This window comes from Nipponia nippon, unplaced genomic scaffold (genome assembly GCF_047370975.1).
Source record: "Nipponia nippon isolate SJK-2023a ecotype South Korea unplaced genomic scaffold, ASM4737097v1 scaffold_32, whole genome shotgun sequence".
NCBI classification, from domain to species: domain Eukaryota; kingdom Metazoa; phylum Chordata; class Aves; order Pelecaniformes; family Threskiornithidae; genus Nipponia; species Nipponia nippon.
In genome coordinates, this window is record NW_028262350.1 from 1,901,101 (window position 1) to 1,912,487 (window position 11,387).

General features: G+C 69.3%; 1 protein-coding gene and 1 long non-coding RNA gene across 5 annotated transcripts; both read left to right on the forward strand.

Moving 5' to 3' along the window:
* The first annotated feature begins 688 nt into the window (after nucleotides 1-688).
* Nucleotides 689-1,808, forward strand: LOC148054240 (uncharacterized). The gene is made up of 3 exons (XR_015707439.1): nucleotides 689-1,040; nucleotides 1,490-1,658; nucleotides 1,762-1,808. It is a non-coding gene; the product is annotated as an uncharacterized LOC148054240 (long non-coding RNA).
* A 1,226-nt stretch (nucleotides 1,809-3,034) lies between these two features.
* LOC104009904 (uncharacterized) lies at nucleotides 3,035-10,292 on the forward strand. Of its 4 annotated transcripts, none has more exons than XM_087770422.1 (23): nucleotides 3,040-3,395; nucleotides 3,630-3,772; nucleotides 4,127-4,198; nucleotides 4,372-4,434; nucleotides 4,519-4,584; nucleotides 4,821-5,036; nucleotides 5,258-5,620; nucleotides 5,856-5,975; nucleotides 6,059-6,112; nucleotides 6,333-6,359; nucleotides 6,691-6,792; nucleotides 7,014-7,058; nucleotides 7,233-7,322; nucleotides 7,429-7,470; nucleotides 7,582-7,609; nucleotides 7,850-7,899; nucleotides 7,993-8,127; nucleotides 8,291-8,353; nucleotides 8,469-8,537; nucleotides 8,734-8,802; nucleotides 9,001-9,195; nucleotides 9,444-9,556; nucleotides 9,752-10,292. In XM_087770422.1, the coding sequence occupies exons 1-23, from the start codon at nucleotides 3,170-3,172 to the stop codon at nucleotides 9,960-9,962; spliced, it is 2,562 nt and encodes an 853-aa protein (XP_087626548.1). In that variant the 5' UTR covers nucleotides 3,040-3,169; the 3' UTR covers nucleotides 9,963-10,292. The 4 variants fall into 4 exon arrangements, with proteins under 4 accessions (XP_087626546.1, XP_087626548.1, XP_087626547.1 ...); XM_087770423.1 differs by having other exon boundaries at nucleotides 3,047-3,395; nucleotides 4,130-4,198; XM_087770420.1 differs by having other exon boundaries at nucleotides 3,035-3,395; nucleotides 7,429-7,609.
* The last annotated feature ends 1,095 nt before the right edge of the window (nucleotides 10,293-11,387 follow it).

Sequence of the window (11,387 nt, forward strand, 5' to 3'; positions counted from 1 at the left end):
GATGAACTGGGAAGGGAAGCATAACGGGGATGCATCGCGGGGGCTGTGGCCGACACCCCCAGCGTGGGGCAGCCCCGGGTGGGCTCCGGACCCCGGGCGCGGGGGTCCCCGGCGGGAGCAAAAGCGCTGCCGGCATCACAGCATCCCGGGCGGCTCTGCGCCGGGGCGGCTCCGCCGGCTCCCCCCGGCCCCGCACAGGCCCGCCATAACTTGAAAGCTGCCGGCACCTAGTGGCTATTTAGGAAAATCGGGAGGCAAAACGGAGCCCCAGCATCCCTCCCCGCGGCTCCGGCCCCGCCAGTCCCCGCAGCAGCCGGGCAGGGGCGGCCGGGCGGGAGGGCGGGAGGCTGGGAGACGGCAGGGACCAGCCCCTGTGCCCGGGGGAACGGGTCCCCGAGCATCGCCCGGGGCCTGCTGACCCACGAGCTGTGCCCAGGGGCATCGCAGCCAGCGCCGGGCTGGGGCGGCCGGGGGGGACCCGCCTGGATGCGGCAAGGGGGTCTTGGACGCAGCCCGGGGTGGGGTGAGCTCCGGCACAAGCACGGCCTCGCCGCCCCTGCCCTGCGTGAGATGCTGCGGCGCCTGGGCAGGCCTGGCACGGGCTGTCCCCCGTGTCCCCGGCTCGCTGCGGGTCCCTGGGACAGGATCCGCTGTGGCCAGGGGTAAGGCAGGGGCTGGCTGAACTCACGCCATGGGACAAGGAGCAGCTGCGCGCTGCAGGGAGCTTTGTCCTGCATGCACAGGGACACATGGACACAGCAGCACCCAGGTGCTGGCCGTGTCACCATGCCGGCTCCTGGTCAACACCGGCAAAACCGCTGCCCTGTGCTGCACAGAGACTGGCAAGATGACCACAACCAGCACCAGTGGGGAGACAATGCAGCCCGTCGGGAAGGTGACCTTCACCCTGTGGGACACGGGGAGCCAGCCGGGCCCGGTGCGGCACTGCGGGGCGAGCACAGCGTGCAGGGAACAACCACATCCTGCAGCGTCCGTGCTGGGCCCGCCGAGGACTTCGCTGAGCAGCGGGAGCCACTGGGGTTTGTGACTGCGCTCTGAATCCCTTTCGAGGCGATTTAACGGGCTGTAAACACTCGGACATCGGGTCCTGCTGCGGGGCCCTGGAGCAGGGCTCTGTGCAGCGGGTGGGACGTGGGGCAGCCTCCCGGGGGTGGGCAAAGCTTGAAACGGGCCCCAGGAGGTGGGGGCTGCCCCGCGGTGATGTACAAGGGGATGCACCTGGGCTGCCCAGCAGGGATCCTGCCCCAGCACAGCAGCAGCCCGCAGCTCCCGCAGCTCCCGCAGCTCCTGCACCTCCTGCCCCAGCATGCTGCTCCGTGAGAGAGGCGCGGGGAGGAGGGGTCACGCCAGGGCCCAGCTCTGGTTGTGCCTGGGAATTTAATGCAGCACAGAGGGACAGGAGCAGGCGCAGGGCCCTGTGCGGGTGCGATACTGGACGTCACTTGTTTCATTTGCCCTGATTAAACAGGCAAGAAGGAGGAAGGTGGGGAGCAGCGAGTGGACAAAAAGCCACCTCCCCAAGGTGCCCTAGCATGGCCACACATGGAAAGGGCTCAGCACATCGCAGCCCCCTCAAGAGGAACTGGGCCAGCCTGCAGTGGAAGACCTGGGCTGAGAACCCCAAACTCATCTCATGGGTGAGTACATCTAGTGTTCACACTGGCTTTTTGAGGGTTGGGTGCCAGCAGTGGTGGCACTGGCTGCGGGGGCTCCCAGGACCATCTTCTCTCTCCTGTGCAGGTGAGCTGGGCAGCACTGAGCGTGCAGGCAGGACACGGGCAGGCAGGTAAGACATGGGGCGGGCAGGCAGGGTCTGTGTCCCCCACGCTCCCCAGCCCCCCTTCTCCCCTCCCAGCCGGCGCAGGGGCCCTGCAAGTCATCGGCATCCAGCGCTGCCGCGGAGCCCCTGCCCTGCCTGGCGCTGCCGCGCAGTGGCCGTGACTCGGGGCACAGGCACCAGCCTTGACACGATGTCCAAGCGGGGACCAAACCCAAACAGGTGCCCGGCCCCGCTCAGGCCGCGGCACCTTATCAGGCCTTGGCAGCGCTGAGCGCTTGCTGGGGAGACTGTTGTGTCTGCGGGCGCAGGCAGCGCGGCAGTGCTGGCGGCCGGCGCGCCACGCAGGGAACGGGGATGCGCTCGCTGTGCAGCACTGGGGGCTGTTCCCCCCTCTGGCCAGGCATGGCTCCTCCATCCCAGCACCATCCTGCGAGACAGAGAGGGGGCCAGGGCTGGTGCACCCCACAGCCGTGCTGCCCCCCACCCCGAGATCATGGCCCCGCAGCCAAAGAGGGTGCTCGGTGCTCAGCACTCGGTGCAGCCCAGCTCCCCCACCTGTGATGGGGCAGCCCCGTGCTCCCAGCCCCGGGGCTCTGTGGGCTCCCAGCACGTCTTTCCCAACCTCGGGGGCTCTTTGGGGTTCCCGAGGCTATGGGGGCTCAGGCTGCTTCCCTACAACTCCCCCAGGCAGGGTCTGGAGCGACCCCAGCCATGGGGAGAGGCTGCAGGTCAGTGCGGGGCAGGGGCAGAAGCGGACTGGGGGTCAGAGAGGGCTGGAGACCCCCAGCTGAGGGTGGCCCTGATGCAGGCGGCGAGACACAGGGCCCTTTGCACCCGCTGTGGGACACGGTGACTGCACACGCCGCGGGACACGGGTGTCGCACATGCTGCAGGACGCCGACACCTCCTGGGCCCTCGCACCCCTGTCCCCAGGGCTCAGCCCAGCCAACGCTTGAGCCGGTCTCCTCCTGGCATCAGGCACCGGTGGCCAGGCAGACCCCGCAGAGCACCCGGCTGCTGTCCCCATGGCCGATGCCCCCAGCTCTCAGCCAGCCCTTCCTCCACTCCCCTCCTCGCTGGTTTTACTCCCCATTTCCAGGCAGCATCTCCTCCCTGGCCCTCCCTCGCCTCGCTTCCAGCAGCTCCTCCCGGCTCTGGCTCCCTTCCCGCAGTTCCCAGCTGCCCTCCTTGCCCCTGGCCAGCAGGGCAGATGGTGATGGCCGCATGGGTGCTCAGACCCTGCTGGATGCGGCCTGCGGGGCGTGGGTGCTGGGGCGGGCGAGGGGCGTGTCGGGCTGCACGGGGTCCGCCGTGATAACAGCGGGGGCCGTGCTGGGGCCGTGGGAGAAGACAGCGCGGGCGAGCAGGATGAGCCAAGCCCCCTTGTCCTGGGCAGCCTGGCCCCAAGGCAGCGGCATGGGGTCGGGCAGCTGCCAGCGCCTCCTCCATGCGCTCTGCATCCTCTCAGTGCTGGCTGGGCGCCTGTCCCCTGCCACGGCCCAGTGGTTTTACCCCCTGGGCTCAGAGGACACCACCCCAGATCCAGGCACTGGTCCTACAGCCTCCACGGTGCCCACCCTGGACTGGGAAAAAGGTAGGCACGGTGATGCGGGGGCACGGCTTCCCTGGCAGCCCCAGCTCCTGCACCGCAGCAAGGAGGGGACACCTCTGGTGTAAGGCTGGATGGTGAGGTGTGGGGTGCCGGGGTCCTGGGCTGCTGGTGGCACCACTGTGGCTGCAGTGAGTGCCAGGAACTGGGATTGCTGTGCCACACCGGTCGCCCTCCAGCCCTGCCACCTCCCGCCCCATCGCCCCTTTGCTCCTGCAGATGGAGATGCTGGCAGCGTGGAGCCCACGCAGAAGATGCTGCTGAACAAACCCCCGCTGGCGACAGCCTCCAAGCGCCGGGAGCCCCTCGCGAGGGGGGCAGCGAAGGGCCCGGGCCATGCCCCACCGCGCACACGAGGCCAGGTGCTTTTCCCTGGGCAGTGTCCCCCCTTGCTCCCCCAGCCCTCCCGAAACTCCCCAGCCGCTGCCGGGCCCCTCCCCACGTCCTTCCCCTTATCTGTGCCCTGCTGGCACAGCCGCAGCAGCCCGGGCAGGGCAGCATGCCCTGCTCCAGCCCTGAGCCGCAGCTCAGCCACCTCTGCTCCCTTGGAAAGGAGCCACGGCAGCTCCCGGCGTCCCCCTGCACGGCGCAGCCCCACGGCAGCGCTGGGGCTCGGCCCCCACCCCGGGCTGTGGGCAGCGATGGCTGCGGGAGGCTCCTGTGTGTCCCCTGGGATTCCCCCCAGCCCCGCACTGAGCTCTCCCCATCTGTCCTAGCAGCACCGACCCACAGCCGCCCCGGAGATCTTCGAGGGGAGCGCGGAGGAAGAGGAGTTCCTGCAGATCAAGGTGGTAGAGGGGTCCTGGTCCCTGGGGGGGGCTGTGATGGGCAGCCCGGGATGGGCACCCAGGCGAGGGGCTCCGGGGGATGGGGGCTGGCAGGGCAGGACAGGGATGGTGCTGTGGGGGACGGGGACGGTGCTCAGGGGTCTCACACTCAGCCCCTCCTCTCCTCTGCACAGACGACGGTGAAGGAGCTGCCCCGGCGGGGGCCCCCGGCCCCGGAGATGGACCCTGCTCCCCAGGTGAGAGGTGGGCACAGGGCGCCCGTGCCAGTTCCTGGCAGCCGGGGCTCCCATCCCGCGGCTCACCGCTCTCTCCCTCTCCAGATGCACAACGGCTCCGGCTGCGTCTGCCCCGTGCGCCCCGGCCCTCCCGGCCTTCCCGGCCCAAAGGTGCGGTGGTTCTCCTCAGGGAGAGGCACAGGGTCCCGCTGGGAGAAATCCCTCTGCTCTTTTGGCCATGCAAAACCTTTCCTGCTTGGGATTTGTACTCTCATTTCGGAGTTTGGGCTGGGGGGACAACTCAGGTGTCCCCTGCCAAGGGGGCGGCATGTCCCTGTGGTGGGTGCCGGCGGAGGAAAGTGCCAGGAGCCAGGAGCCAGGGGCCAGGCTTCGTCTTTCCCTGACAGGGAGAGAAAGGCGACCGAGGGTCCCCAGGAGAGAGAGGCCAGCCCGGATTTTCTGGGGAGAGAGGGAAGACCGGCAGCCCAGGGCAGCCAGGTCACCAGGGTCCCCGGGGCCCCCCAGGTCCTCCGGGACCACCGGGGCCCCCGGGATCACCAGGCGCATTGGGAGCCAGGAGCCCACCCGTGCCTGCTGCCCTCCCCAAGGGATCAGAGAATGAGGTGAGCGCCGGGGTGGGGGGCACGGGTGGGTGATGCCAGGGCTGGTGGGTGATGCTGGCACTGGCTGCGGTGTCCATCCCCGGCTGGACCAGCAGGGATGGGGAGGGCTGGGGCACGGGGCCGTGGGAGTGGGCAGCCCAGGGGGGGACACCAGGGGATGGGATGTGGCGGTTCACTGACTCTGCTCTCTCTTTCCTCTCTCCCTCCAACCTGACACGCAGCTGGGAGCATCCAGCCCTGCGGGGAACCTGGGACCCCCAGGCCCCCCTGGGCTGCCCGGCCTGCCCGGACCCCCTGGCTACCCAGGCCACGAAGGCCCCCCAGGGGCTCCCGGGCGGGAGGGACAGCCAGGACCCCCCGGCCCTCCGGGGGCTGTGGGACCACCTGGTTTCCCTGGGGCTGAAGGACCGCCGGGGTCTCCAGGCTTGGCTGGGCCAGATGGACCCCCAGGGGCACCAGGGCTCCCAGGCCCACAAGGTCCCCCTGGGGTACCTGGGCATGAAGGACCCCCCGGTCCCACAGGACCTGTGTCACTCCCTGGCAAACCAGGGCTCCGAGGGGAGCCGGGATTCCCCGGACTAAAGGTAAGGGGGTCCCAGCCCAGCCCGTCTGTGGCCCTGGGGCCAGAGCAGAGCCAGCGAGATGGGGATGGAGCAGCTGGGCTCAGTGGCCCCTCGCTCTGCCCCGGCAGGGAGCAGCCCCCAGCACCAAGCCCATTGGAGGGCTCTGGGGCTGCCCCAGCCCTGCCGCTGCAGGGACCGGGGGGACACGGGGTGCTGAGCCCCCATGCTCACCACCCTGCACGCTGTGTGCCGGCAGGGTGAGAAGGGTGAACACGGACTGCCGGGCATGCCAGGGAGCCCTGGCCGAACCGGAGAGACAGGCTCCCCGGGCATGCCCGGTCCCATGGGGCCACCAGGCCCGCCGGGGGACTACAGGGTGAGTAGGGGGTCCCAGGGCTGTGGGTGCTCAGGGGCGGGGGGCAGCCCCCACACTCACCCCGGCACATTCTCTCCTTCCAGTGCGACCCACGCCACGCAGGGCACCATGGACCCACTGGGCCGCCAGGCCCCAAGGTGAGCAGGGGGAGCGGGCACCGCGGGCAGCGGGTGTTGGCAGCGAGGGCACAGGGACAGCGTCAGCCGCGGCCACTGCCTGGCGCTGATGCTAAGCCCAAACAGCTCCATGGCGGGTGCTACCCCGTGGAGCGAGGCACAGCGCTGTGTCGGGGGACCAGGAGTGCCCGGGGACCCCTGGAGCCAGGGCACTGACAGGACCTCTCTGCTTTCCTTCCAGGGAGAAAAGGGCGACCCTGGCGAGCGGGTTAGTAGCCACAGGCACTGGTGCGGGGGGAGCTGGCTGGGGGGGGTCCGATCCCCACAGCCTGAGTGTGAACACCTGAGCCCCGAGTGCTGCCTCCACTCCCCCACCGCCCCCTCCATGCCAGGGCAGTGCCAGCCTTCGCCTCGCCCCGGCGGCACCGCCAGAGTTCCTAAACGGGCTGGGGGACAGGAAGGGGGGTGACAGGTCACACCATCCCCTGCGGCACAGGCAAATGCACATGTGCACACACCCATGCACGCACACAGCATGCACCCGCATCCCCACCACCCAGCACAGGCTCTAATCGTGCCTCTCTCTGTGGCTCACCCAGGGGTGCTGCTACGGGGAACACGGGTGCAAACCAGGCCACCTCCCCTTCCCCAGCACCAGCAGCCAGTCCGGCTCCTGGGTGCCCATCAGCGGGTACCAAACGGTGAGTCCTCGGGGCTCGTGGGGCCCCATCATGGTGAGGGGTGCTGGGGGACCCCAGCCTGGCCTTGGGGACACTGCTGCCGGAGCCTGGGCGGCTCTGCGTGCCCCACGCCACAGCTCACCCCATCAGCAGCCCCGCAGGGCTCACAGCCCCTGCTGGGATGGAGGATGGAGAGGGGGAGGATGGAGATCAGTCTCAATCTTCTCTCTCTTTCCCTGCAGGGCAGCAAAGAGGAGCCAGAGATTTACGGAGCGATCATCCCCCATGTGAGAGACACTGCCTGGCTCGCGTCTGCGCGCTGCCCCGGCCTGGGGAGGTTCAGGCCCGGGAGGGGAATGGAGCAGGAAGGATGAGGGACAGCGACGGGGTGTCTTATAGCTGCCACCCCAAAAGGCAGCACCAAAATAGCCCATCCCAATCTCCACATTGCTCTACTGCAGGGTCTTCGAGGTACCCCCGGGAATCCCGGCCCCCCCGGGCCCCCTGGCCCCCCCGGACCTCCCGGAGCACCAGGTCTCCTCTACCTCAACGTAAGGCCCAGCACAGGCTGTGCACATGCCTGTGCCAGAGCACGCACACGTGTGAGCGTGCACAGCATGAGCAGCTCCCCACAAACCCGCCTGTCTTTGCTTCCAGAGGGTTTACCCCATCCGTGCCCAGCCGCCCTGCAAGCAGCCGGTAAGCCGCCGCAGCCTCGCTGTCCCTGAGAGAGACCCCGTCCCCTCCCCATGCACCGGGAAGGGCGTCCCTGTGTCCAGCAGCAGTAACGGGCCCCGCTTGCCTTCACAGGCAGCCGCCAACGCAGGCTGGCCAGCAGGTAAGGGCATTTCTCAGGTGTTTTGGGGGCTCCAGCTTCCTTGGAAACACCTTTTGTGAAGTCTTGCCTCCTTTCCCGGGCGCCGGGGCTGTGCCACCCTGCATGGGTCCCCGGCACCGCAGCTGGCTCTCCCACGCGGCTCCCGCCACCACCGTATCCCTACGGGGCCAGCGCCTGCGGGAGAATCTAGCCCCTGTGCTGGGGCGCCTCATGACCCCGCACCCTCTCTGGGCTCTCCAGATGCTGACATCCCTTGGACGGAGCCACTGGACTCCCGCACCGATCTCCGGGTGCGTTCTGGCTGCGGCCACGGGCGAGCCCCCCAGGCTGTCCGGCTGCCCCGCACACCGCAGCTGGGCCGTGAACTTCTCCATCCCCCCCAGAGCCAGACGTGGGTCTTCAGGTCCAAGGAGCTGATGCTGAAGTCGGGCAGCGCCGTGCCCGAGGGGAGCCTGGTCTACGTGCGGGAAGGGAGCAGCGCCTTCCTCCGAACCCCCACCGGCTGGAGCCGCCTCTTGGTACGGTGCACCAAGGACGCCCCTCGGCGTCCCTTGCAGGGAGGGGGGTCCAGGCTGCATCCCAGGCAGCCAGCACCGGGCTGGATTTGGCGCTGGGGCAGCACAGCCCACAGAAGGAACCAGTTCCCCCCTAACCCATCCCTCTGCTCGTTGCATTGAGCAGCTGGAGGATTCGGAGTCGCCCTTCGCCGGTGACGACCCCTCCGCCTCCACCCCACGGTACCAGGTGAGGGGTGCGGGCAGCCGCTGGGTCCCCTCGCATCCCAGCAAGGGGACAGAGCCCTCCTTTGCCTGCCGGGGGGGACAGGCCCCCGTGGGACTGTCCTCTCCTTTCCATCCAGGAGGCGAAGCAGGTGCGGATGAGAGGTCCCAACACGGGGCCGCCTGCGCTGGCCCTGACAGACTCACTGGTGAGCGCTGCTGCCCGTCCGGCCGTGCTGGGAGGGCTGTGCCGTGGAGGTGGGCTGTTGGCAGGGCAGCACCGGCCCGGCACACGCAGAGCCTGGGGTCGTGTTGGGATGGGGAGGGTGCTCCACCCATGGCACCCATGGCACCCATGGCACTGGGATGGGTGTCCCTGGGCTGACCTGAGCCACGTTATTCCAGGTCCAGAAGGAGGAGGGACAAGGGCTGCCCCAGATCCTGCCAACCACCATCGCCCCACGGATCCCATCGGTAAGCAGTGCCACGCTCTGGCTCTGGGGGTGGGAGGCGAGTGGCCCAGCCGTGGGAGAGGGGGGAGAGGTGCCCGCGGGACCCCTCCGCGCCCAGGCAGCACTGCCAGAGTCTCGCACCCTCCCGGGAAGGGGGGAACAGAGACCTCAATGCCTGGCGGTGCCTGAGCCTCCCCCCCACCATGCCTCCCCTCCCCAGCTCCGCCTGGCCGCCCTGAACGTGCCCCTCGCCGGTGACATGAGCGGGATCCGGGGCGCCGACCTGCAGTGCTACCGGCAGGCCCAGGAGGCTCAGCTCTACGGCACTTTCCGGGCATTCCTGTCAGCCCCCACCCAGGACCTGATCTCCATCGTGAAAAGGACAGACAGGACCCTCCCTGTCGTCAACCTGAAGGCAGGTACCCCTGTCCCCTGTGGGGGCTGCCGGCGGCAAAGCCCCGCAGCCCCGGTGCGCCTTGGCGGGGAGAGCCTTGCCCAGTCCTGCGCTGGGGCTGCCGCACCCCGGCCGTGCTCGGCACTTGGGGTTTGGGGAGCTGGGAGGAGCCCAGAGCAAGTTATTGCCCACGTGGGGTCGGGACAAGGGCACTGCCCTGGCCCTCTGGCCCCCAGCCCCCATCTCAGCACCACCGCTTGTGCCTGCAGGGCCAGCTGCTGGCCAAGTCCTGGAGCTCCCTCTTCGGGGGCCAAGCCAGTGCCACTCCGCGGAGCCCCATCTACTCCTTCAATGGGCGCAACCTCCTGACAGATCCCCTCTGGTGAGTCCGGCCGTGGGGTGGGCGCTGGCAGGGCGTCCCCGAACAAATGCACCCGCGCCACAAACTGGGGTGAGGGGGCTGCAGTGGGTCCCCCCCAGCCCCTGGCGCTTGCATGGATGCAGGAGCTGGTGCAAAGAGCCAGAGGTGCCCTGGAGGGTGTCCCCCAGCCCTTCTCACCCCCGTCCCTACCCGCAGGCCCCGCCGGCTGGCCTGGCACGGATCCACACCGCGGGGCGGCCAAGCCCGCAGGCGGGATTGCCAGGGCTGGCGCAGCTCCGGCCCCGGGGAGGGCCTGGCCACCCCCCTGGGCGAGGGCAGGCTGCTGGCTGGGCAGCGGCACAACTGTTCGGAGGAGCTGGTGGTGCTCTGCGTGGAGGTGGCCTTTCCCTACCGGCACATGTGGTGACCCCAGCACTGCGGCACCGGTGACCCCCAACCGCACACCCCAGGCAGCCCCCCCGACCTGCGGGGCCGGGGAAACAGCCCCGGGAGCCCCACGGGCAGCAGTGGGGGGGAACTGCAGCATCGGAGCCGTGCATGAGCACCGAGAGGACGCCGTCCCTGCGGCCGGGTTGTGCCGTGCTCATCCCCGGCTGTGCCATCCCTGCAGATCCCCGTGCTGCGGGGTGGCAGAGTGATGCCAGGCTGTGCCCAGCCGCCTCCCAGCACCTCCAGCGATGCAAACGCTGTCACTGCCCCAGAAATAAAGACACAAAAAAGGTGGCGTTTTGGATGACACCCAGCGCTTTGTTACAGGGACATCGCCTGCGGCAGCGAGGGGCGTGGGGGGCACGCGGCAGCCAGCCCGGGGAGCGAGGAGGGGGTCTGGAGCCTTGGGATCAGCACAGATGGGGGCAGCGGGAGGGAGGGGACACCACAGGGTCGGTGAAGTCACAGGGTTCCGTTTCCAATGATGTCAGCGTTGCCGGGCGCTACGTCAACAGACCGGCCTCTCCCAGAGTGCGGGCAGCAGGCTTGCCTCTCCCGGCGTGGGCAGCGGGCTTGGCCGCTCCGGGAGCGCGGGCGGCAGAGTTTGCCTCTCCCGGGTTGCAGGCAGCGGGGTTGGCCCCTCCTGGAGCGCCAGCAGCGGACGGAGGCAGAATGCGCAAGAAGCGGGCGCTGTCACCCTCTCCGCAGAGGAGCGGGAAGGCAAGGGGGCGCGGGCAGGGCCGGGGCGTGGGCTTCGGGCAGCAGCGGAGAGGTTCGGGTGTCTGCCTGCACGTGGCGGCAGCCCCCGGTCGGCGGCTGCGGGGTCGGCACACGGGGCCACGCTCCAGTGGCCGGTTGAAGAGGCAGTGCTGTGCCCCAGTGTTCCCAGTGTCTGCCCAGGGCCTGCCCAATGGGTCCCAGTGTGTCCCTAGGACCTGCCCACTGGGTCCTAGTGGGTCCCTGTGGCCTGCCCAGTATGCCCCAGTGTGTCCCCATGGCCTGCCCAGTGTGTCCCCAGGACCTGCCCAGTGGTCCCAGTGTGTCCCAGGCACCTGCCCAATATGGTCCCAGGGGCTGCCCAGTATGCGCCAGTGTGACATGAGGACCAGCCCAGTGGGTCCCCAGGGCCTGTCCAGTAGGTCCCAGTGTATCCCAGTCTGTCCCCGGTTCGTGCCCAGCGCCTCCCAGTACATCACAGCACCAACGGCAACTGGGTTAGCGTTGGCGCCCGCCGCACAGCGCCCTCCCCCTCGCTCTGCTATTGGTCAATATCGCTGTCCGTCCCGCAGCTGTCCCTCCTGAGTGGCTGGTTTGAATGAGCGGATCGCCTTCTGACTGGCGAGAGGGCGGGAGGGGCGCGACGCTTGTCCCCGCCCTCCCGCTGCGATTGGCGGCCCGCGGG